Source organism: Esox lucius, chromosome 11, assembly GCF_011004845.1.
Source record: "Esox lucius isolate fEsoLuc1 chromosome 11, fEsoLuc1.pri, whole genome shotgun sequence".
Lineage (NCBI taxonomy): Eukaryota > Metazoa > Chordata > Actinopteri > Esociformes > Esocidae > Esox > Esox lucius.
Genome location: NC_047579.1, coordinates 17350409 through 17378031, shown reverse-complemented (window position 1 = coordinate 17378031; position 27623 = coordinate 17350409). Strand labels below are relative to the sequence as shown.

The following is a 27623-nucleotide window of genomic DNA, read 5'->3' as shown; positions in this document are numbered from 1 at the left end:
AAAGCAGTGAACCAGCGACAGGGTCATGGGCGGCCAAGGATCATTGATCCATGTGGGAAGCGAAGGCGGGCCCCCACTCCAAACATACAGTGGGGAGAACAAGTATTTATATATTTATATACTATATATATATGGTGAAGAGTCCATCCTCTCTCAAGGAGTGTGGTTCCAGAGCCCAAGCCGTGCGTAGAGGTGATCCCGACTACCTCTAATCGGAACCTCTCAACCTCACGCACTAGCTCAGGCTCCTTCCCCGCCAGCGAGGTGACATTCCACGTCCCTAGAGCTAGTTTCCGTGTCCAGAGATCGGGTTGTCTAGGCCCCTGCCTTCGACTGCCGCCCGATCCTCTTCGCACCGGCCCCTTATGGTCCCTCCTGTGGGTGGTGAGCCCACGGGAGGGCGTTTCTAGTCAAGACTTAGAAAAACTAGTGCATGCTTTCATCACCAGCAGGGTGGATTATTGTAATGGACTCCTCACTGGCCTTCCCAAAAAGACCATAAGACAGTTGCAGCTCGTACAGAACGCCGCGGCCAGGATTCTCAGCAGAACCAGAAAATATGATCATATCACACCAGTCCTCAGGTCTTTACACTGGCTGCCAGTTACATATAGGATCGATTTTAAAGGATTACTACTGGTATATAAATCGTTCAAAGGCCTAGGACCTCAATACATTGCAGATATGCTCAATGAATATAAACCCAAACAAACACTCAGATCATTAGGATCACATCAGCTAGAAATACCAAGGGTTCACTCTAAGCAAGGAGAGTCTGCTTTTAGCTATTATGCCAGTCGCAGCTGGAACCAGCTTCCAGAAGAGATCAGATGTGCTCCTACAGTAGTCACATTCAAATCCAGACTCAAAACACATCTATTTTACTTTGCATTTAATGAATGAGCACTGTGCCACTGTCTGTCCGACTGTTTTCACTGTCCTTTATTTTATTATATTTTTTATTCTAAACTGTATTTGACATTATATTCTTAACGGTTTTAATTTTTCTTATTTCTTCACTGTTCTGTATTTGATTTTATATTCTTAATGGTTTTTATTATTTCTTATTTCTGTAACAGTTCCTCTGTCAAATGGATATTTATGTAAAGCACTTTGAATGACCATTGTGTATGAAATGTGCTATATAAATAAAATTGCCTTGCCTTGCCTTGCCTTGTGTTTCTCGCTGCTTCAAAATGGAGCCTGGAACGACAAAAAAGTTACTTTTAGTAACATTTCCACCCACCTCCCAGCACCACACTGAGAATTGTTGTATTGTTACCTTCCACTAGATGGTAGCAAACACCTGCTGTAACCACACTACAATCATACTGTACAAGTCCTGTTTCAGCTTTTGAAGTGTCTACTGTGTGTTCTCTGTGGTGAATGACTCCTCCACTATGAGCATTCCAACAGACCCTACAGTATATCTCTGAAGTAAATTTGTCAATCCGATCAGCCATAACATTAGGACCACTGACAGGTGAAGTGAGTAACACTGATAAGCTTGTCATTATGCCACATGTCAGTGGGTGGGATGTATTAGGCAGCAAGTAAACATTTTGTCCTCAGAGTAGATGTGTTAAAAGCAGGAAAAACGTAAGGATCTGAGCAACTTTGACAAGGGCCAAATTGTGATGGCTAGACGACTGGGTCAGAACAAAACTGCTGCTCATGAGAGGTGTTCCCAGTCTGCAGTGATCAGTACCTATCAAAAGTGGTCCAAGGAAGGAAAAGCAGTGAACCAGCGACAGGGTCATGGGCGGCCAAGGATCATTGATCCATGTGGGAAGCGAAGGCGGGCCCCCACTCCAAACATACAGTGGGGAGAACAAGTATTTATATATTTATATACTATATATATATAGTTTTTCTTTAAGAAGCCCTCCTGTTCTCCACTCATTACCTGTATTACCTGTATCATTACCGGTCTGGGGCTCCATGCAAGATCTCACCTCGTGGGGCATTAATGGTCATGAGGAAGGTGAGATCTTGGCCAACAACCTCCTTCCCTCAGTAAGAGCATTGAAGATGGTCGTGGCTGGGTCTTCCAGCATGACAACGACCCGAAACACACAGCCAGGGCAACTAAGGAGTGGCTCCCTAAGAAGCATCTCAAGGTCCTGGAGTGGCCAAGTCAGTCTCCAGACTTGAACCCAATAGAAAATCTTTGGAGGGAGCTGAAAGTCCGTATTGCCCAGCGACAGCCCCGAAACCTGAAGGATCTGGTGTAGGTCCGTATAGAGGAGTGAGCCAAAATCTCTGCTGTAGTGTGTGCAAACCAGGTCAAGTACTACAGGAAACGTATGATCTCTGTAATTGCAAACAAAGGTTTCTGTACCAAATATTAAGTTCGGCTTTTCTGATGTATAAAATAATTATGTCATGCAATAAAATGCAAATGAATTACTTAAAAATCATACAATGTGATTTTCTGGATTTTGTTTTAGATTCCGTCACTCACATTTGAAGTGTACCTATGGTAAAAAATACAGACTTCTAAATGCTTTGTAAGTGGGAAAACCTGCAAAATCGTCAGTGTATCAAATACTTGTTCTCCCCACTGTAGCACTTATGGTTGTGACCATAAAGCTCTATTTTGGTCACATCAATCCAAATTACAGTGTGCCAGAGGCTGTGAGGCGTGTCAAGGTGTTGTCAGGCTTACTGTAACCAGGCTTTTTTGTGGCATTGGCGCTGTAAAGGCAACTCGACCATGCAACAATTTAAAAAGCAACAGGTGTAGGAAATTAAACTTTAAATGCCATTTTCATCTGTGTGTGTCACCTTGTGTGTCTGTATAAAGGCCAAATATTCAAGGGTATGTAAACTTTGATCAGGGCCATTTGGGTGATTTATGTTATCAGTATGATTTTAAAAGGCTTCATATGATCACTTTCCTTGCAATATCAGTAATATTTTCAAAAACAATGCCAAAATTTCTAAATTTCTACAAGGGTATGCAAACTTATGAGCACAACTGTATATAGAACAATCCATACATAGAAGCAAGTCAATGTGCTCTACAAAGAAAAAACATGAAAATAAAATAGCATGAAAACAAATACTGAAATGAAAACACCAAAACAATATCACAATAATAAAACACAGATCAAGAAAATAGAAATAGAATAAAAACAGGATAAAAAACATAGGAAGATATAACAGCTGTAAGCAACAGCGGCCAGGACTTTGCAGAGGCCTCCCCGCAAAGTTGGAGCTCGAGGCCCCTCCCCTAAATCCACTCAAAATGTATCTGCATCTGTTATCTTATACCACTGCAAATAGACTGATTGCTGCCTACCTTTAACTAAAGCCTATATTCAGCAATGTGAGAGAGAGAAAAAAATGCACAACTCCGTCAGCACAACAGCAGCCTATTTGTCATTGTTCAAAACCAAAGACAGCTCTATAGCCTTCTGATTGTTCAGCACCAAAGATAGCACCACCACTATGAAATAACACAATCAATTGAGGGAAAGGAAAACATTTATTCTTGACAAGTAAGCAAGGATATTTATTGTAGACTAGATTTGAACTTATTAACAGGTAAAGTTGAATTGATTTGTCCTTTAGCAATTTAGTTAAATCTTTTAAAAAGTATAAAAGATATCCAAAAAAGAAGAGAGAGGTGTGTTGTGGCAGAATCAATGTCAACAGTAGCGTAGAACACAGAATCAATGTCAACAGTAGTGTAGAACACAGAATCAATGTCAACAGTAGTGTAGAACACAGAATCAATGTCAACAGTAGTGTAGAACACAGAATCAATGTCAACAGTAGTGTAGAACACAGAATCAATGTCAACAGTAGTGTAGAACACAGAATCAATGTCAACAGTAGTGTAGAACACAGAATCAATGTCAACAGTAGTGTAGAACACAGAATCAATGTCAACAGTAGCGTAGAACACAGAATCAATGTCAACAGTAGCGTAGAACACAGAATCAATGTCAACAGTAGCGTAGAACACAGAATCAATGTCAACAGTAGCGTAGAACACAGAATCAATGTCAACAGTAGCGTAGAACACAGAATCAATGTCAACAGTAGCGTAGAACACAGAATCAATGTCAACAGTAGCGTAGAACACAGAATCAATGTCAACAGTAGCGTAGAACACAGAATCAATGTCAACAGTAGCGTAGAACACAGAATCAATGTCAACAGTAGTGTAGAACACAGAATCAATGTCAACAGTAGTGTAGAACACAGAATCAATGTCAACAGTAGTGTAGAACACAGAATCAATGTCAACAGTAGCGTAGAACACAGAATCAATGTCAACAGTAGCGTAGAACACAGAATCAATGTCAACAGTAGCGTAGAACACAGAATCAATGTCAACAGTAGCGTAGAACACAGAATCAATGTCAACAGTAGCGTAGAACACAGAATCAATGTCAACAGTAGCGTAGAACACAGAATCAATGTCAACAGTAGCGTAGAACACAGAATCAATGTCAACAGTAGCGTAGAACACAGAATCAATGTCAACAGTAGCGTAGAACACAGACACCTTGAAGTATTCCTCTGCATTCTGAAGCCGTTGGTCTTCACAGAGTTCATCGAAGTGCCTCTTTGTAAGTCATGCATTCCTTTTTTTAAAAGAAGTGCTGGTGCCCCATTAGACTGCAAGGGTTTGCACTGTTGCCTTAATGTCTTCATAATCCCCCCTGAGTTTGGTCAGTTTGTCCATGCCGTTTCTTAACAGGCTTGCTGCATGAAGCAGGTCCATTTCTTGCTTCTGGAGAGCTTGCGAAGCAGCATTAACTGTCTCCAGTAATTTTGACTTTACTACTGTTACATAAGCATGAATTCAAATGTCTCCATTGCCTTTTGTATGCCCAATGCCTCACTGCGTTCTTCTGGTTTCTTAGACAGCATTATAATTTTACTTAGCACCTGCATTACTTCTTTGTATTGGAAGCGTAATGATTTAATAGCATCGTATCTGTATGCCCAACGCATAGGGCACAGTTTTTTAAGAGTAGGTTTGGAAAAATGGTTCTCCAATAGCTTGATGCTTTCACAAAAAAACACATAAATCCTCTGTACAGTGTCATAATAGGCCATTATCTCTGGTCTCTTTTGACAAGCATAGTTTAAACCAAGTTTAGGTTATGAGCAGCGCAGTGGACATATATGGCATTGGGCTTTCGGTCTGAAATGTCCTTTGGGACACCGGAGTAAGCGCCACTCATTGTACCGTGCCATCGTAGCCCTGACCACAGCATTTGTTCAGAGATATTCCAAGACTTTCTATCAGTCCAGTTTTTGTTTTTTCAATGCCTGAGGCACTTTGATCTTTCACGCTTTGAAATCCCAGAAAACTCTCGTTTATTTTAACCTCAGTCAGTTGTTCATTTTCATCAGTCTCCACTGTAATATATCTAAATGCTGGACTTAGTTGGTCAACTTTTGTGATATCTTGAGTCGTGTCCATGATAACTGAATAGAAATCAGCCTGCTTGATTTCAGTGACAATTTCTTCCTGTACGTTATGGGACAGTAGTGCAATCAGTTCATTTTGAATAGTGGGGCTCAGATAATTAAATTTACTTTTCCTCTCAAGTAAATCTTTCAGTACAGGGTCATATCGTGCAAGAAGCTCAGTAACAGACAAGAAATGACCATTATTTATTTCACCTATTTTCTGAATGCCAAATTACAAGATGCCGGAGTCAATGTTACATCTGTTATTCTCGTCAGTACCTCTGACCAAAAGTTTACTTGTTTTTTTAAATTGGAGTCTAACTCTGTATCAATGGTGTGGTCCGTTTTCCATGTATCATAAGCGACACGTGCAGCCAAATGAGAACGACTGTATTCATGGTCTTTGATTTTTTCCTTGAGAGACCATGGAAGTCATTAATTCCCACAGCCCATGCCACCTGGTGTGATCTGCACCGTCTGTTGCCGAAAGGCCAACAAGGCTCGCAGTATACACGGTCCATCTTTGGCGAATAACATATCCATCTACGTGGAATCTTGTTTCCATGTTTAGTTTTTTTGAAGTAGTGTTTGTCTGAAAAGCACCTGCCCTTACTTTCCCTAGGATATGGTCCATTTGGCTTACACAATCCTTTATTTATTACATATTTCTTGATGCTGTCATCATCAATGTCTGCAGGGAAAAGAGCCCTGTCAGTAGGGAACTCTGCGCTGGAGCTCTGTGCTCGGGAGAAGAAAGATTAGTAGAAAGGCTATGATTACTGCTGGTCTCAGGCAGTGCCAGTGATGTTGTGCTGGAAAGGCTGGTTGCTGGTGAAGACGTGCTGATGCTAGCTACCTGCTGCTGGGGCAGTGTTTCGTCTGTGGAGATGCTGATGATTGCTTCCTCTCCGGCTGGTCTAAATAAGGATGTAATCTTTGGGTGTTTTGCTCAAGCTTATTCAGACAACAGTTTATTGCTGCGCTTTTGAGCACCGCTTGCATATTTTCTTTTACTCATGTCTCTACCGTCATCTAGCAAAACGTAATGATTAGCATTTTTTTATTTGCGCATTCAAGAGGCGTAGTGGCGTAGTAGTGCAAGTAAGATACGCAAAAGCCATTGTTGCCAGATTCAGGGATTTTGAGACAACCTATTTATTTAATGGAAGTGGATGAAGATCTGTTATGTTGCTTACATTACGGGATTCCTTTACCTGGCAGTTGAAACTTGGGGCTCTCAATGAGCGCCCTCAAAGTTTTTTTCCTTTTATGTTTTGTTCTGTTATTTCTGGGGCTCCTGCAGTGACATACCACGTACAAAATAGACTAATAGCATCCAAGACTGAGTTTTAATTGAAAACCCTATGTTTGACTAGTTTCTCCTTTTCACCAGGGCACATGGCGCCAACATGCCAGACTGGTTATAAATATACATTATATATTATAAAGATACATTTCTGCTTTTATCTAGTTTTTATCACCAACCTGTCTGTTACAACACCAAATACCTCCTCATTTTTAGCAACTGTTGAAGATGAGATGGAGTGCTTTATAGGCATTAATATTCTCATGGGCATCCACCATCTATTGGTCCACTGACTCCGCCCGCTGGGTAACATCCGAAACAAAGAAAATGTCAGCAACCGCTACGAGCAGCTGTGTAGGTACATGCTCTTTTCTGACCCAAATTCCTCCAATTCAACAGACAAATGACAGTACAAAGTAAGGCCTTTCATCAAGGTTCTCCAAGAAAATGTCCACAAACTACTTAACCCATGGCAAGCCCTAGCCTCTCAGTGGATGAGGCTATGATCAAATTTGACAGTAGACTATTGTGGAAGCAGGAAGTTCAAAAAACACGTCAAGTGGGGGATAAAAATATGGTGTCTCTGTGTCTATTTCACTGGCTGTGCCCTTGCTTTTAGTGTGTACACAGGTCGGGGGGTGAAGACATTGAACATGGTTTAGCCTACGGTGCTGTGATTAATCTTATGACATTGTCTCTTTTTTCACATTACCACATATATGCTGACAACTTCTTTTCATCCATCCCCCTCGTGAGAGATCTCCTTGAGGCCGACACATACTATTGTGGCACAGTAAGGCCCAATAGGAATACTTTCCCTAAAGCCATAATGGAGGGAAAGCCTCAAAGAAGTGACAGCATAAAATTATCTGCAGACAACATGTTGGCATGTTGGCAGTACTTTCCAAGTACTAACAGCTCAGAGAATGACACTAAAAAGCCAGTGTCAAAAAACAGGCAGGACAAATTTCTCTCAGATGTTCCACAGATGGTCCTGGACTATAATAAGAAAATAGACGGGATTGATCTTGATCAGCTCAGAAGATATTATAATGTATGACACACAGGGAGAAAATTGTGGAGATATGTGTTTTGGGGGTTGCTTAATATTGCCATTATCAATGCATACAGTATATTGTGTGGGGGACCCTGCAAAAGCCCCTTCCCCAAAACAGCACATTTCACTGAAGATCTTCAGAATCCAACTTGTACATTCACTATGTGATGGCTACAGTGGCAGGAGATGGTGAGCCAAGTCTGTGGTGACAGGGACTGTGGACCAAGTCATAATTCGTGATTAGAAACCAGGCCATCCTCTGGTGAGTTTTGAAGGGTTCAAGAAAGAATGTGTTTCATGAAGAAGGATTGGATGCAAGTTGGAGATGTGTTGGAACCATAGACTGTATAAATAATGGACGACGCCCTTTCGCTCTTTTCCATTGGTGAAAAATGAAGCCACCAGTGTCCTGATTTGGCGCTGACATCTTGGACTTGCGTCTGCGCAGATAGCGATCTTGGGACCAGTTCTGCGCAGTAGTTATGCGCAGTAGCGAGAAGGAAGTAAAGCCGTAAAGCCGCGAAATCAACGGCCCCACCCCTGTGCCCCGCCCTCACTCTCCCTCGCAGAATGCGCATACCGTAATCAATCGCAAGTCCAAGTACAGTACAACCTTTGCTTGTTAAACCTAGACGATATGTTATAGCCTAACTTACATCATGTTTAACCTTAATTTAAAATAGGCCTAATACAAAAATAATTGGTAACTTCTAGCTAACGATCACCTGCTAGTTATTAACATGGCTATTAACGAGGCTTGTTGTCTTTTAGCTAACGTTAGCTAGCCCATTACATTTATTTACTAATTAAATAGCTTATAAATTTAACTTACCGAAAAAAATTCAAAGATCGATTGGAAATGCCAGATCGGTTAGAGTGAAATTATATCAATTATAGAAATTTAGAGATTAAATGTAAAGTTCCAATCTCCTCAGTCCTCCGAAGATTCAGTGGCTCCTCGGCTCAGATAGATGTCAATCACAGCTGTGAATCACGACGTCACACCACCGTTTTTAGAGCATTAAATAACTAACTAAAAACAAACTTATTTTAAAAACAAACTCTTGAATTTACATTAGCGTGATACAAACTACAGTAAATGACAGAAACCAGCTTCGGAAAAAATATATTTGAAGGGTAATTTAATTGTTTAGTTGGTCTCGCGTCCCATTGAATAACATGGGGAGGGCGGGCTTTATGACCTATACTGGGACCACTCACCAGGGGGCGATCGAGACGTTTTGGCTTCACTTTTCAGGGCTTGTGCGGCACGCTTGGTTGGAACCTCCTTTAGGTGCTCAACATGTTCATTCCATGATCTATTGTAGGCACAATGTACTTAATATTAATTTGACATGTAAAGGTAATAACAGCTTAAGCCTAGTCTAGTACTAAAAAAAAAGCACAATGGAGTATTCTATTGAACTAGATTTTTTTGTCATAGAATAAGCTTAATCTGTGTATGCTGAAACGGCCCTTAAAATGTGGCACTCCTGCCTGGCTGACATCAAAGTCCGACTGCCTCTATGTTACAAAGTGAAACAAAACCAAAACTGAAAGTATTTTTGTTTAGGATCCATTTTGTGTAACAGAGCTTAAGAGTTTTTGCAGAAAGAGTGACTAAAGTGAGTATTTCTCCACCATCCTGCCAGATTCGAGGTAAGTTAATAAAATTTAATAATGGAATACGGTATTTTGAAATGTTGAAATAGTTGAATTGTTACTGCACTGTTCACGAAAACGCTTTTCATACCAACTATAACACTTAGCTTTCAGCTATTGGCTAAAGTTCCCTTTTACAACCCCGTTTCCAAAAAATTACTATGGAGCCATGTTGTTGTAAAACGTGCAGAATGTGGTTTGGAATTGTCTTGCTGAAATAAGCAAGGCCTTCCTGAAAAAAAACATTGTCTGGATGGCAGCATATGTTGCTCCAAAACCTGTATGTACACTCACCTAAAGGATTATTAGGAACACCATACTAATACTGTGTTTGACCCCTTTTCGCCTTCAGAACTGCCTTAATTCTACGTGGCATTGATTCAACAAGGTGCTGAAAGCATTCATGAGAAATGTTGGCCCATATTGATAAGATAGCATCTTGCAGTTGATGGAGATTTGTGGGATGCACATCCAGGGCACGAAGCTCCCGTTCCACCACATCCCAAAGATGCTCTATTGGGTTGAGATCTGGTGACTGTGGGGGCCATTTCAGTACAGTGAACTCATTGTCATGTTCAAGAAACCAATTTGAAATTATTCGAGCTTTGTGACATGGTGCATTATCCTGCTGGAAGTAGCCATCAGAGGATGGATGGGTACATGGTGGTCCTAAAGGGATGGACATGGTCAGAAACAATGCTCAGGTAGGCCGTGGCATTTAAACGATGCCCAATTGGCACTAAGGGGCCTAAAGTGTGCCAAGAAAACATCCCCCACACCATCACACCACCACCACCAGCCTGCACAGTGGTAACAAGGCATAATGGATCCATGTTCTCATTCTGTTTACGCCAAATTCTGACTCTACCATCTGAATGTCTCAATAGAAATCGAGACTCATCAGACCAGGCAACATTCTTCCAGTCTTCAACTGTCCAATTTTGGTGAGCTCGTGCAAATTGTAGCCTCTTTTTCCTATTTGTAGTGGAGATGAATGGTACCTGGTGGGGTCTTCTGCTGTTGTAGCCCATCTGCCTCAAGGTTGTGCGTGTTGTGGCTTCACAAATGCTTTGCTGCATACCTCGGTTGTAACGAGTGGTTATTTCACTCAAAGTTGCTCTTCTATCAGCTTGAATCAGTCGGCCCATTCTCCTCTGACCTCTAGCATCAACAAGGCATTTTTGCCCACAGGATTGGAAGATACTGGATGTTTTTCCATTTTCACACCATTCTTTGTAAACCCTAGAAATGGTTGTGCATGAAAATCCCAGTAACTGAGCAGAGTGAAATACTCAGACCGGCCCGCCTGGCACCAACAACCATGCCAAACTCAAAATTGCTTAAATCACCTTTCTTTCCCATTCTGACATTCAGTTTGGAGTTCAGCAGATTTTCTTGACCAGGACCACACCCCTAAATGCATTGAAGCAACTGCCATGTGATTGGTTGATTATATAATTGCATTAATGAGAATTTTAACAGGTGTTCCTAATAATCCTTTAGGTGAGTGTATTGTATGGATGTATTAATGGTGTCTTCACAGATGTGCAATTCACCCATGCCATGTGAACTAATAAACCCCCACCTCCTACCAAAAATATTTATTTCAAGTTAAATGTATATACTTAACCCTCTGAGAACTAGGGTTTTCAAATCCGCCTCTCACTATCTTGACATTTTGGCTTCTAAAATGGTCCTCCTTTATAGTAGAAGGAAGTGCTTTATATTCTGGGATTCTGCAGACCCTCAGCTACATGAAGGAGGTATTGAAAACACATTTTCTGAGACACGTACATGAGTAATAATGTGAAATAGTCAGAAAGATGTAAAAATGCAAGTGCACATACTTTGGTTTAATATTGAAATAAAATAAAATATAATAGGTAGCCTGTTTTACATTACATTTGGATACCCCCAGGGGTTCAGAATAACTACAAGTTGAATGGTTTTGAATTCATAAAATAATAAAATGAACATGGTATTTTGTTTACTCTCATCCACATGCATTTTTTCCTCACAAATTCTTACAATCATTGAAAATGCCCATATGGGGTCACTGAAATTATTCTGTCATATTGTACTTCCAAAAGCCACCACTAAATAGCAGTCCCTTCTTTTTTAACTCTGAGGATTATTTATTTTATTTATTTCTTCATGGGGTGTCTTGAATAGGGGGTGCCTTTATTTCCTTTGGAATTCCCTATATGTGCCATATCTGTAAGTGGTAGAGATTATAACAGGGATGTGTCCAGTCTTCCTTTGGATGTTTATATCCACAGATGACACTCTACAAAACATTGCATAGGCCCACATTTGACCATGGCTACCGTACCATTATATCAAGTTATCATATAGGCCTAGTAATTCCACTAAAACTATGCAAAATAATAAATAGTATCATTGAATAGCTTTTAAGCTACACTTACCCTATTTTACATATGGGTCGATTCCATCCTGATACTTTTCATCGTCTGAATGTTCAGACCCATTTTCAATATCCTCGCTCTCCATAATAATTTATTTCACTTCTTTCGCCGTTTGGCCGTTTCATTTTTTTCAAAACAATTGCTGGTAGCAACTGAATGCGTCTTCAATGCAATCCAAGCGCATAATTACTTTATTGGGAGCTTGGTGCGACACGTGCCTCTCCCCCTGGCGCTCTCGCTACCTCTTTCTCTATCTTTGTTTTTTGGAGGGGGGGGGGGTGACATGGATAGACTTCGCATTGGATTGGTTTATGTATTGTATACTTTTAAACAACAGAAAAATATAAAGTATAATTAATTAGAGCTGCTGCTGAAATCCTGAAGGTGACAGGTGATCAATATTTGTGATTACGATTGCGGGGCTTCTGGTTTCCGAAAGTACACAAACGAGAAGTTGTTATTTGCAGCAGAATATCCATAACCTGGAAGAAGAATGAAGCATTTAACTTCAATCGTTACGGAGCTGTGAATACAAAGATTTTTCGCTTAGAGGGTTAAATAAAGTTCAAGTACATTTCCCTGGTATACTTGATGTAGTAAGTATACTATATCAATGTACTATGAATATACTTCTAAGTGTACTATTTTAATACTTCTTGGAACTAAATTGGCACTATTTTTTGTTTATAAAAGTATACTTTTAAGTATACTTTAAGTGTAAAAGTAGTACACTGTGAATAAAGAACTAGTTTACATTTAAGTTTTATTTTGTACTGCAACAATAAAAAGTGAACTTATGGGTATACTGTTAGTCTACTAGTAATTTACTGTTAGGAAACTTTTTAGTTTAGGACTATACCCTTAAGTAATAAGTATACTCTCAGTAAACTACCAGTTTAATAGTTTATATACTATATAAGTATACTATACAGTGGATATAAAGTCTACACACCCCTGTTAATATGCCAGGTTCTTGTGATGTAAAAGAATGAGACAAGATAAATCATATCAGAACTTGTTTCACCTTTAATGTGACTTATAACGCGAACAATTCAATTGAAAAACAAACTGAAATCTTTGAGGGGGAAAAATAAAAAATACAAAACTCACAATAACCTGGTTGCATAAGTGTGAACACCATTAAACTAATACTTTGTTGAAGCACCTTTTTATTATATTACAGCACTCAGTATTTTTGGGTGGGAGTCTATTAGCATGCCACATCTTGACGTGGCAATATTTGCACACTCTTCCTTACAAAAGTGCTCCAGATCTGTCAGATTGCGTCCTGTGCATAGTCCTCTTCAGATCACCCCACAAATGTTCAATTGGATTCAGGTCTGGGGTCTTGCTGGGCCATTCCAAAACATTAATCTTCTTCTGGTGAAGCCATGCTTTTGTGGATTGGATGTGTGCTTTGAGTCATTTTTGTGCTGAAAGGTGAACTTCCTCTTCATCTTCAGCTTTCTAACGGATGCCTGAAGGTTTTATGCCAAAATTGCCTGGTATTAGAAACTTTTTATAATTCCCTCCACCCTGACTAAGGCCCTGGTTCCAGCTGAAGAAAAACAGCCCCAAATCATGATGCTTGATCAGTGTTGTTTTTGTGCAAACATACTTTTTGGAATTATGGCCAAAAGGTACAACCTTGGTTTCATCAGACCATAACACATTTACCCACATCTCAGTACTATGCATTGGCATGAAACCAGACTGGAAAACGTCATAAAGCTGGTTAGCCCTGAGGTGCGAGTGAAATTGAGTTGCTACAATCTTCTTTAGGACTTTAGATAAGAATGGGAGTTTGGAAATAGGCCTGTAGTTGGAAAGGTCATGGGACAGTTTCTTGAGCAAGGGGGAGATTGCTGCCATCTTGAAGAGTGACGGTACCTGCCCAGTGTGCAGGGACTTGTTGAACAAACAAGTAACAAAATGAAGAGTGGCTGAGCATTTTTTAAATAGTGATTTTGGAATAGGGTCAAGAGGGCTGCTAGAAGATTTCATTTGATTTCCAGAACAGTAGCAGGTGTAACCAGAGCAAATTCGCAGATATGGATGGTTGGGAAGGAGCCTGAGAGGGAATAGGGTTACAGGATCGAATGTTTCCTCTTATGTTGTACATTTTATTCTTAACGAATTCATCAAATGTATTGAATGTTCAGTGGTTGCATTGAGAGGACCAGAGTCTGTAGGTGGGTGGAGGCGACTGATGGTGTTAAAGTCTTGGGATTATCTGTGCCATTCTCAATCAAAGAAGAGGATAAACTTGAGCGGGCTGCTTTTAATGCTTTAAAATAACAATGCTGGTGGTCTTTATAGGCCAGTAGGTGGACAGTTAAGCCAGTGTTTCTCCACCGACGTTCTATCTTGTGGCAGTGTGTCCATGCTGCGCAGCTCCTCTATGAACCACGGGGAAGGCTGTTGGAATGATACTTGACAGGATTTTACAGGGGCAAGAATGTTTAAGGTGTTACTCAATGTGCTGTTATACAGGTCAACCATCTCATCAGAGATGGACTTGTGACAGACAGAATGTAGGGCAGGCTGTACTGACTCCCAATTGACCATATTAGTTGTGTGATATTCCAGCAGGTCTAGTTTTATTAGAATTACACAAATTTTCCAGTCTTTTGTTGCCTCTGTCCCAACTTCTTTCAAATATGCATCAAATTGAAAGTGTGCCTATATTTTTGAAGATATAACAAAATGTCTCAGTTTCAATATTTGATATGTTGTCTCTGTACTATTTTCTATTGAATATAGGGTTTACATGATTCGCATATCATTACATTCAGTTTTTATTTACATTTTACGTCGCGTCTAACGTCTGAATGACTGACAGACTGACTACCAGTTGTACAACTTTTTTGGAAACGGGTTTGTAGCATACATCCTGACGCTAACACTAATATAGGCCAACTTAATCCTTCTACTTTGTTTGTGAATCAGATACTTTGAATCAGATACTGGACATTATTACTGCACTGCCTCATCCCTATCAAACACAATCATGTTTACTTTCTTAAGCCTGCCTGGCCTCCAATCTCCTCTCCTTTGAACAGACTCTAAATTAATTTCACATTAAACAGAATTATCCAATGAGGTAAAGGAAAAGGGTCTTTATTCTCCATGCTTAAGGGTGTCAATTGATTTCAAACACTGAGCGGAAGCATTCATATATAAAATAACGGAATAGTCAAGTATAAGCATAAAAGTAACTTATACAAGCCTGCTTTTGGAAACAAGACTTAAATAAAAGATCACAGCTTCAAGTTGTTGAATATCCAATTTAAAAGAGCATCAATCTCATTGCCCTGACAAGTAATTGTATTTATCATATCTATTTCTTACTTTAGAGAAACACTGAAACACTCTTGTTGCTTGTTTTGTAAAAGCCCTTTGTGACAAATGCTGATGTAAAAAGGACTTTTTAAATCAATTTGATTGGTTGATTTACCTTTTTCCCTGATCCTGCTGCTCCATTGTGTGCTGTTGGTCTTTGTTTTGGTTTACCCAGACGTCACGTTGTTCTGTTTGTCTCTGTTGGTCTTTGTTTTGTTTTACCCAGACGTCACGTTGTTCTGTTTGTCTCTGTTGCTTAGTTTTGTTTTTGTCATGTTTGGTTTCTTTATTATATGTCCTCCGTTCTCCTTGAGCCTTTGTCCTGCCTCCATCCTTCCACGTGTAAGCAGTAACACAATGAGAGTTACTGGGGGATAAAATGGGAGGGAAATAACTAGAATAATGGCTTTGAGATTGGCATATTGTTTAGAAGGGGATCTCCCCTCACCAGATTAGTTAAAGTGCTCATTAAAATAACAAAGAATGTCACTTTTCATTTACTGCAAACAGGTCCTTCTGTACACATTATGCTAATTCATTAGAATTACTGTTACCAGATTAATAGCAATCCAACACATTCAGGTTATCAGTGGTAACAGACAAAACAAATTCAGACTTGGCCTTCCTGAGAAAGTACATAGTTAAGAATGATTCTGGTATCATATAACACCATGCGCCTTCAGACATATTAACATGGAAAGGACATTTCACCCAAACATGATGTTAGGTTCAAGCATATTTTTTTTTTTTACTTTTTCCAGGTTTTCCCTGTAAAGGGTTAAAATGCATCATAAGGTCACCACTGCTTCTAAAATTAGTCTCTGTGGGAAGAATGAGCTAAACACTGGAGCTGTCGGGTGAGAGATTTACTTTTGTCATGGATTGTTAGTAATGTTATTCTTTTAAAATCAATTGGGAAAAACTGCTTAGTGTATTTTACTTAATGGATCACAAAATGGTGATCAAAGGTGTTTCTGTGATCAAAGGTGTTTGAAAGGTAAGAACTGAACGATCAGGTTATACTCTTGGTATTAATGTGTATCACGTCTAACTGTTGAAATGAAGACTCCTGACCTTATGTAGGTAAAAGTAGCAACTCTTGTTACTATTGTTTGGTCAGGGTTCATCAGGGGAGACCCGACTCCCCAGTACCCAGCTGTCTGTCTATGAAGAGTGACAGGTCCATGGGTCCACCTATACATTTTAGGAAGGGAGACTCATCTCAACCATGGTAAGAACTGAAGGATCAGGGTCCTCTTAGTATGGACATAATTATAATTACAGTGTATACATTGTATTATTTGACTACGTTTGGTCAGGGTCCATCCAGTGAGACCAGACACCCTTGTACCCAGGTGTGTGTCCATGGAGAGTGAAAAGTCTATGAATCAGTCAATCAACTTCAGGGAGGGAGAAATTTCTACTGAACTATGGTAAGAACTGAAGTATCAAGGTCCTCTTCATGTGGGATCTTTGTGTGGACCATGATTGGTTCGGATCTCTATGGTTGATCCATGTTTAGCCAGGGTCCATCTGTTAAGTTGGTTACCAAACAAGGTGAACAACTGAAGCACCAAAGTCTCCTTTTGATAAAGGTCCCCTTCACCCTCAGGTGGTATTGATACAGGTCACTTCCACCCTCTGGTGGTATTGATACAGGTCACCTCCACCCTCTGGTGGTATTGATACAGGTCACCTCCACCCTCTGGTGGTTTTGATACAGGTCCCCTCCACCCTGTGGTGGTATTGATACAGGTCCCCTCCACCCTCTGGTGGCATTAATACCGGTCTCCTCCACTTTCTGGTGGTGTTGATACAGGTCCCCTCCACCCTGTGGTGGTATTGATACAGGTCACCTCCACCTTCTGGTGGTGTTGATACAGGTCACCTCCACCCTCTGGTGGTATTGATACAGGTCCCCTCCACCCTCTGGTGGCATTAATACCGTTCTCCTCCACCTTCTGGTGGTGTTGATACAGATCCCCTCCACACACTGGTGGTATTGATACATGTCCCCTCCACCCTCTGGTGGTATTGATATCGGTCCCCTCCACCCTCAGGTGGTTTTGATACAGGTCACCTCCACCCTCTGGTGGTATTGATACAGGTCCCCTCCACCCTCAGGTGGTTTTGATACAGGTCACCTTCACCCTCTGGTGGTATTGATACAGGTCCCCTCCACCCTCTGGTGGTGTTGATACAGGTCCCCTCCACCCTCTGGTGGTATTGATATCGGTCCCCTCCACACAAAGAAGTTTCAATGGTTAGAACTGAAGTATCAGGTTCTACTATTGGTATTAACGTGTATCACATCTGTTTAAATGAAGACCCATGTACTTAGTAGTAGTAAAAGTACCTAATTGTTGTTACTGTGGTTTGATCAGGGTTCATCAGGAGAGACCAGACTCCCCTGTACCCAGTTGTCTATCTATGAAGAGTGACTGGTCTATGGATCATCCAAACAGCTTCAGGAAGGAAGACATTTCTACTGAACTACGGTAAGAACTGAAGGATCAAGGTCCTCTTAGTGTGGACTATGGTTGGTTAGGATCTCTATGGTTGATCCATAGACCTGACAGTGGTTGGTCAGGGTCCATCTGTTCATTTGTTTACGTTTATATGCTACTGTTTATATGCTACTGCAGATGACACCCAGATGTATGTAGCTCTCATCTAGTGATTGTAGACCCAGAGACTCACTCAGACTCACCAGGGCCTTGAACAAATCAGTGATTGTGTGTGCCAAAAAATTCTTCAACTAAATATTGATAAATCTGAAATAATTTTCATTGGTGGCAAAGACACAAGACTGACTGTGAGTAATTACCTTGACACACTGTCCCTGAGGACTAAAAGCCAAGTTAAAAATGTTGGGGTAATTATCTATTACTATCTGATTTTTAATAGCAAAATAAAATTAACAACAAAATCAGCCTATTATCACCCTAAAAAACAAAAAACAAAAACAGCTGGAATTAGAGGATTCATGACCAAACAAGATCTAGAGAAATGTATCCACACTTTTATCTCCAGTTGGTTGGACTACTGTAATTGGCCTGTTTTCAGGTCTCTCTAAAAAGCCCTTAGAAAATTCCAGCTCATTAAGAACTCTGTTGCTTGAGTTCTAACAAAAACAGAGAGCCAAATACATTACATCAGTTCTCTGTACTGGCTTCCTGTATCTCATATAATACATTTTGAGATATTGTTACCCATCTATAAGTCACTGAATCGTTCAGGGCCAAGTTACATCTCAGAACTACTCTCTCAGTATGAACCCTCTAGACCCCTCAGGTCATCAGGGTCTGGTCTGCTAACTGTTCCCAGAGTAAGGACAAAGGTTGCCGAGGCAGGTTTTAGACATTATTCTGCGCACAGTTAGGACACAGTTCCAGAACAACACTGACCATTTTCTATCTGTGCTAAAAACCTTTATGTTATATTATTTTCTAAAGTAAAGCTTCACTTGCCTTGCCTAGATTAAAAAGGTTCTGTATGATGGTTTGTATGATACCAAAATATTACATTATTGCTCTATGTTAAAAAAGTTGTTTGACAAGACTGACGTTTAGTTTAAAAAAGGAATAATAACATAGTGAAGTCTGTAGTTTGGTGTTATAGGTATACCTTGACAAAAATATGTATTTTAAGAATATGTTAATTAGTCCAGTGATAATGCCATTCCAAAATAAATTGCACTTTCACTTGTCAATTCAGAGAAGTACATAGAAAATTGTAAAATGATGACAAAAGCATAGTTTTTTGGTCAAATATAACTTTAAGGCTTCTATTCCATGTTTTAACAAGATGTATTTTACTTTTACTGGATGTTTGAATTTAGAATATATACAGTGGGGAGAACAAATATTTGATACACTGCTGATTTTGCAGGTTTTCCCACTTACAAAGGTACTCTCCAACTGTGAGTGACGGAATCTAAAACAAAAATCTAGAAAATCACCTTTTTAAGTAATTAATTTGCATTGTATTGCATGACATAAGTATTTGATACATCAGAAAAGCAGAATTTTTTATTTGGTACGGAAACCTTTGTTTGCAATTACAGAGATCATACGTTTCCTGTAGTTCTTGACCCAGTTTACACACACTGCAGCAGGTATTTTGGCCCACTCCTCCATACAGACCTTCTCCAGATCCTTCAGGTTTCGGGGCTGTCGCTGGGCAATACAGACTTTCAGCTCCTTCCAAAGATTTTCTATTGGGTTCAGGCCACTCCAGGACTTTGAGATGCTTCTTACAGAGCCACTCCTTAGTTGCCCTGGCTGTGTGTTTCAGGTCGTTGTCATGCTCGAAGACCCAGCCACGACCCATCTTCAATGCTCTTACTATAGGAAGGAGGTTGTTGGCCAATATCTCGCAATACATGGCCTTATCCATCCTCCCCTCAATACGGTGCAGTCGTCCTGTTCCTTTTGCTGAAAAACTTCCCCAAAGAATGATGTTTCCACCTACATTCTTCACGGTTGGGATGGTGTTCTTGGGGTTGTACTCATCCTTCTTCTTCCTCCAAACACAGCGAGTGGAGTTTAGACCAAAAAGAGACCAAGGGAGAATGACGTCATCTTGAACTTCTTCCATTTTCTAATAATTGCGCCAACAGTTGTTGCCTTCTCACCAAGCTGCTTGCCTATTGTCCTGTAGCCCATCCCAGCCTTGTGCAGGTCTACAATTTTATCCCTGATGTCGTAACACAGCTCTCTGGTCTTGGCCATTGTGGACAGGTGTCTTTTATACAGGTAACAAGTTCAAACAGGTGCAGTTAATACAGGTAATGAGTGGAGAACAGGAGGGCTTCTTAAAGAAAAACTAACAGGCCTGTTAGTTCTTACTGGTTGGAAGGTGATGAAATGCTTATGTCATGCAATAAAATGCAAATTAATTATTTAAAAATCATACAATGTGATATTCTGGATCTTTGTTTTAGATTCCGTCTCTCACAGTTGACGTGTACCTATGATAAAAATTACAGACCTCTAGATTCTTTGTAAGTAGGAAAACCTGCAAAATTGGCAGTGTATCAAATACTTGTTCTCCCCACTGTATATTCTAAATTCAAAACATCCAGTAAAAGAAGAAATGAAAATACATCTTGTTAAATGCTAATGTGCTAAGTTGCCAGACTTATTTGTCATTCCATTTCTTTTCATTACAAAATATTTCAACTGCACCCAAACGTGTAATCTCCATTTCACATCAGACCAATAAAAATGTATAAAAAAAGTGGTTGACAAATGGCTGTCTGCTCCTCTTTCAACAGTATGGATAATGTTGGAGATTTCAGGGTGAAGTCAGCACCAAAAGAATGTGAGTTTTTATTTATTTATCCATCTTTTCTTCCTTATCCATCTGTCCTAATTTTAATTCTGATCAAAACTCACTATGAGACTACAGGCACAGAGAAGAGTTTGAACAGTGACACACATTATTATTATTTTTATTATTATTGGCTTATTATTATTATTGGGTTTTATCATTATTATTATTATTATTATTAGTAGTAGTAGTAGTAGCAGTAGTAGTAGCAGTATACAGGGACTTTGTATGTATATATAACCTTCACCATGTTTAACAGAGGTAGTATAAATGAACATAACACTACCTAGTGTACACAGTGTTTCACAGATGAGGTGGTATACTTCAACATAATGCCAACTCCACTAAGTTTCCTAGCCACTTTGTTCTTGTGGCTTACGAGTGGTTTGAATGATGTGGTAAACCCTCTGAAGTTATGCCAGTCTATTCTTCTGCATATGTTGGTCATTGACAAATGTTTGCCTTCCTCTTGGAGTCTGTTAGACTGTTATTTGTCTCTTTCTTCACCACTGAAAACATAATTTGGTCACTACAGTCATCTGCCTTGGTCCACCAGGTCATTTTCCCTGAGCTCACTAAAGTTTCATTCTTCTTAATTTACCAAACAGTTGTTTTTGTCATGGTCAATGTTCTGGCTATTTCTCTGATCGATTTATTCTGATTTGTCTGCATCATGAAGGCCAGCTTGATCTTCTTTATTCCTCATGTTGTCAACAACCAGTAACCAAATCAAATCTAGACATTGAAAGCTATCTATGTATTTTGTCTTTTTATTTTACTGTTATTTAATTTACCGGATAAGTCACTTTAGAACCAATTCTCATTTTGTAAGATGATGTGGGGAAGTCATTACAGTACACAAAACATCATGTACAAATTTTAATATCAACACAAATAGACAAACTCATTTAACGGCAATAAATTAATTGGGACAAAATATACTTTATTCAAAAGTAAAAAATCAGAGTCAGTTCGCGGAGCAACTCTCCGTCTCAGATCTCTATCTTTATACAGTTCCATCCTTTCACAACATATTATCTGATGTCAATAGATCTTTGTTCTCTGAAATCAAAAAGATACAGTGGATCCCCCAACTGTTTAGGAAGCAACAGTCACTGATTTCCCCCTTTGAAATTAGTGACTGTTGCTATACTACTCGTGTTGCTTCACGTCCAATGGTAGCGTCCAGGCTTCACAAAACGTTGAGGTTCATCTCTTGACGGCTGATGTGCGTGTTCATTTTGTATTTTGAATTGAAATAATAAGAAATGGAATGATTTTGGGCGGACGGATCGGGTGTATTGACTCATTAAAAATCTCATACCTATAATGGTAAATCATGTTGGACTAATCTCTAAGGAAAAATTACAGATTTACATTATGTTTCAGCTCTGTGGGCTTCTGTTACTACTTTCGCCAGGAGTGACGTTTTTAATCCACTAGCAGCAACTTAATAGTTGTGAAAAACCTAAAGAAAGATTTTATACTTACCCATTATTAAAAAATAATGTTCTTTGCCTGGTTTTCTCTGATTTAAAAGAAACATGCTCTGTGTACAAATGAAAACGTCAGGTGGACGTGACGCTGATGGAAATGCAACACATATATAGTGTAGACAGTTCCACAGAGGGCAGAGTGTCTGCAGGTTTTTGCTCTTACCTTGTACTTGATTGACTAATTACGTTACTAATTGGTTAGTTTCTACCTTCACCTGGTTGTTTATGTCTGAACTGGAAACCAAAAACCCAAAGACACTCGGCCCTCCGTGGAACTGTTTGGACACCCCTGCTGTAGATCCATCGTAAGTTAAAACAAACATATCTGTATATCTACCAGAGCACAGGTTACTATTACAATAGAAGATGTCATGCAGGCTGAGGTAAAGCAGGCATTTATACCTAAAAGGGACTTCTGAAGACGTTTGTACCAATGAGTCTGGTTGAGTGTGTATGGAAGGCCAAATAACCAGTGTAAAGGTCTCAGTGTTTAATTTGGGAAGAGGGCAGAAGTTAAAAACCAGGGTCATAGATTGGCAAGATGGTCATTTTCAAGTGGAAGCATTTGTGGATGCCTTATTGCAGAAAAATAAACAAATTCTGGATTTACCTTAAAGCCCCGTGCACACTGCCCGCACACTAGCGCTACAAAGAATTACACTCCCATTCATTTCCAATAAGAGACAGCAAATCACGGCGACAGTTGGCGGAGCTACTCTCTGAGACAGAATCTCCCAGCGACAGCGTCTGTTGAGAGTTGAGAAATGTTGAGCTTCATGCTAATTTCCAACGAGCGGGCAGTGACGGAGTTCGGCGACTACCGATGGCAGGGCAGATGTTCCCTGCTTCTTAAAGTCCCTTCTTTTTTCTACTCGCTAGCTAAAAACTCGCTCCCTGGCAAATAATAAATTATAAGAAACGTATAATTGTGGTGTCCAGTTTCCCCATTATACAGCTTAGAAAAGAGACCACTGCACCTTTTTCAGTGTGCACGCTAGGGAAGGCTCAGCGACAGCGTGCCAGAGATTGTGTGATTTGCGAGTTGAGCAGGCAGTGTGTAGGTAGGGTAAGACTGCAGGTGGGCGATATGAATTATATCGGAGTGAGCACTCAAGCCAAATAGCAGATATTAGTTGGTGCTGACAAACTTCAACTCAGTCCCCTCTAGAGCAAGGATGTTGGCGGGCAGGCTGGTTGTGGAAGGCTTCGACAGTAAAAGCCATGTTGGATATAAAGTTATCTTGTTTGGAGGACAGCACAGTGTTCAGTGAGGAGCTAGTTGTTTACCAGATAGGTGGAGGGAGTTACAGGCAGCAAGGCCAACCACATTTTGGAGTTTACTGTATGTGATGCTGTCGTCAGACATGTTTTCATAGCAACCAGAAATGGGAATTGAAAGTTCTGATCTTTTTATAAAGGATAAAGAACAAGGAAGTGGGGAATAAAGTAAGAGAGGGAGAGAAGGTAATGCATCCAGCATGACATTGTTCTCTGTTAATCACTTCTCTAATAGTGGATAAGGTCATTTACATACGGGATTTTGTTAATCAGTTTTAATATTTAATTAATATTGTAGTTTAAGGCTACTAATATCCATCTCATTATTTTCCTATAGCTCAAACTCTTCAGAGGATCCAACAAGACATTAAGACTAAACTAAAACAGAGATATGAAATATTATTTGAAGGAATCGGACTGCACGAAAACCAAACTCTCTTAAACAACATCTACACAGACCTCTACATTACAGAGGGTGAAAGTGGAGAGGTCAATAAACAACATGAGGTGAGACAGATCGAGATGGCATCCAAGAGACAAACCACATCAGAGACACCAATCACTTGCAATGACATTTTCAAGCCAAGACAACAACATGAGATGCAATATTGGAGCCCGGCTCTCTTGATCAGAAAAACAACATCTATATCATTGAACCATGAAAACATGTTCTCAGACAGGACTAGATCATCACAAGAGCATGAGTCAAAATCACCTCTGGTCCATTTACATGGTCACGACAAACATATCAAAAAGAAAGGTTTGAGGAACTTGACTAAAGGAATCGCTGGTATTGGAAAAACAGTCTCTGTGCAGAAGGTCATCCTTGACTGGGCAGAAGGAAAAGTGAATCAGGAAATTGATTTCATATTTCCTATTCCTTTCCGTGATTTAAACATGAAAAAGGACCAATGTAGTCTAATGCAACTTCTTACTCACTACTTCCCAGAGCTAAAAGAGATTGATAGAATTGAAAATGGTTTAACCAAAACTGTTTTTATTTTTGATGGTCTGGATGAGTGTCGACTTCCTCTAGACTTTAAAAACAATAAGAAGTGCTGTGATGTCACAGAACCAACCTCAGTGGACGTTTTGCTGACAAACCTTATTGAGGGGAATCTGCTTCCATCTGCTCTCCTCTGGATAACCACACGACCTGCAGCAGCCAATCGGATCCCTCCTGAGTGTGTTGACCAGGTGTCAGAGATACGAGGGTTCAATGAGCAACAGAAAGAGGAATACTTCAGGAAGAAAATTGCAGACCAGAATCTGGCAAATGAAATCATCAACCACATAAAAACATCCAGAAGCCTCCACATCATGTGTCACATACCAGTCTTCTGTTGGATATCAGCCACTGTCCTTGAGTTGATGCTGAAAGAAGCAGAGGAAGATGAAATCCCCAAAACTTTGACTCAAATGTACGAACATTTCCTACTCATTCAAACCAGTATGAAAAACAAAAAGTACAACAAATCCATAGAAACAAATCCAAAGGAACTGTCTCAGTCAGACAAAGACATGATCCTGAAGTTGTCAAAGCTGGCTTTCCAACAGCTTCAGAAGGGCAACCTGGTCTTCTATGAAAAGGACCTGAGAGAGTGTGGCATTGATGTCTCAGAGGCATCAGAGTACTCAGCACTGTGTACAGAGATTTTTAAAGAAGAATCTGGGCTTTACCAAGAGAAGGTCTTTAGCTTTGTTCATCTTAGCATTCAGGAGTTTCTAGCAGCAGTACATGCTCTAGAATCTTGTCTGGGCAAAGAAGAAGAGGTTTGTCCCCGAACAGTAATCACTAAGTCTCCATTCCAACATGATGATGGTGATGGTTTAGTCAGACATTCCTTATTCCACCATTATGATGAAAATGATGAAGTGAGAAATTCAGACAAGTTATCAGTCTTGTACAGCAGCGCAGTAGACAAAGCCTTGAAAAGTGAGAACGGACACCTGGACCTGTTTCTCCGCTTCCTTCTCGGTCTCTCGCTGGAGTCCAATCAGAATCTTTTACAAGGCCTTCTGACACGGACAGGAAGTACAACACAAAATAATGAAGAAACAGTTAAGAGAACAGTAGAGTATCTTTCACAGATGATCAAGATGGAATCCTCACCAGAAAGGATCATCAACTTGTTCCACTGTCTGACTGAAATTGGTGCCAACTCTCTAGTTGAAGAAATGCAGACCTCCCTGCAATCAGGTACTCTTTCTGAAACAGAGCTTGAACCTCACCAATGTTCAGCTCTGGCCTACCTGTTACTGATGTCAGAAGAGGTACTGGAAGAGTTTGACATGAAGACATACAAAACATCAGAGGAAGGTCACCGGAGGTTGCTGCCGGTAGTGAAAACCTGCAAGAGAGCAATGTAAGTTCTGGTAATGTTTTGATATAAACAGTATAATTATTCTGAATAATGTCAAATATTATATCCAGTCTCCAGACTGTAACATCAGATCTTATTGCTTTAAGACTTTTGAAAATGATCAACTTCAGTTAATTAACTTCATATGCACAATTAAACACACTTTTTCTAAAATCAGCATCTCTACGTGTAGGGCTGCATTTCCATTCCGGTGTCTGTTAAATTCCAACACCGGCACGCCTAATTTCCTTAGTCAGGTACTGATTGGGTGATTACCTGAACCAAATCTAATTTAACGAGGAAAAGTATGAAAACCACTACTGTGGTCATCACTGTCCTCATTCAATAGGACCAACTGGATGGCAAAAACAGTGCAAGTAGTACCTCAAAGGAAATTTTAATAAAATAATAACTATTCAGCATGACAAAAGAGTTGAAAAGAAAAGCTTTGAGTGAAGAAAAGAAGAGTTCAATTCTGGCTTTACAGGCAGAGGGATACAGTGAATGTCAGGTTGCTTCCATCCTGAAAATTTCATCAACTAATTTGAATGTCAGTCAACAACCGTAGGATAACATTAGTGACCTACAAAAAGAATGGCAAACAGCAGCTGGGGTGAAATGCACAGTGAGGACAGTTCGAAACAGGCTCTTAAGGGGCAGGGCTGAAGTCGTGCAAAGCTACAAGTCTGCAAAAGACCATAAGGGTTGAACCGTAGAGGAATGGAGTAAGATCATCTTCTCTGACGAGTCAAATTTTCTGATTTGCCCAACACCTTGTCTTCTAATGGTTAAACGGAGACCACAGTGTCTCGCACCCACTGTGAATTTTGGTTGCGGATCGGTGATGATCTGGGGATTCCTTTAGCAAGGCTGGAATCAGACAAATTTGTCTTTGTGAAAGACGCGTGAATCAAGCCAAATACAAGGTTATCCTGGAAAAACACCTGCTTCCTTCTGCTCCGACAATGTTCCCAAACTCTGAGAATTGTTTTTTCCAGCAGGACAATGCTCCATGCCACACATGGAGAATTATTGTGCCAGGAGTGGCATAAAGTCAGCAGTGTTACAGACTGGAGAGTATGACAAGACGCATGAAAGCAGTGATAAAAAAACTGGGTTATTCCACTAAATATTGATTTCTGAACTCTTCCAAGTTAAAACATTAATATATTGTTGTTGAAAAATTAATATGAATTTGTTTTCGTTGCATTATGTGATGTCTGAAAACAATTCATATTGTATTTGGTTATTTTGACCAGTTGTTATTTTTTACTAATAAATACTCTAAATGACAATATTTTTATTTGGAATTTGGGAGTAATGTGGTCAGTAGTTTACAGAATAAAACTAAACTGTTCATTTTACTCAAACACATACCTATGAATAGTAAAACCAGAGAAACTGATAATTTCGCAGTGGTCTCTTAATTTCTTCCAGAGATGTATTTCTTCGGTATGGCCGATTAATTCTGGCTGATGTCAAGTTTTCATAACAATTAGTAATTGGCCCTTTTGGGCACCGATTGTGTCATAGATTGTGCCAATTTAAGTTGTTAGCTATCATTTAAATAAAAAATCAAAAAATGTAATCTATAAAAAACAATCAAACTTCACATAATTACTAGTTAACTAAGCATTGTTGATGATATTATATTAAAGAAAAGTTTACAAAACAGTGATGGAATCTATAGAGGCTTTGGGCTGTCACGATTATGCAATTTTGTCACTCAAATAATTGCTTTTCATGATTTAATTGTCTCTAGTGTTAATTTTATGCCACTATTATAATGTAAGTCTCATAATATTGTAAGAATTAACATGGTGGATCTGGAGATGGTTCTTCAGATCTGTTGTGTTTGCACTTTTAATCACAATCTTTCTGGAGAAAATCCAACAATAAGGCTCCTGCAAATAATTGCTAAAT

The 27623-nt window shown here is 39.7% G+C and overlaps 1 protein-coding gene across 1 annotated transcript in view; it reads left to right on the top strand.

Moving 5' to 3' along the window:
* Positions 1 to 9343: 9343 nt before the first annotated feature.
* Positions 9344 to 27623, top strand: part of LOC117595143 (NACHT, LRR and PYD domains-containing protein 12-like) — a gene marked incomplete at its 3' end in the record, with an annotated part of 36464 nt that continues 18184 nt past the window's right edge. Inside the window, exons 1-7 of the mRNA XM_034294936.1 lie at positions 9344 to 9458; positions 15991 to 16086; positions 16350 to 16460; positions 16585 to 16662; positions 17614 to 17727; positions 20508 to 20554; positions 23675 to 25703. Coding sequence (XP_034150827.1) covers positions 16013 to 16086; positions 16350 to 16460; positions 16585 to 16662; positions 17614 to 17727; positions 20508 to 20554; positions 23675 to 25703 — 2453 coding nt within the window. The remainder of the gene's footprint in view (positions 9459 to 15990; positions 16087 to 16349; positions 16461 to 16584; positions 16663 to 17613; positions 17728 to 20507; positions 20555 to 23674; positions 25704 to 27623) is intronic.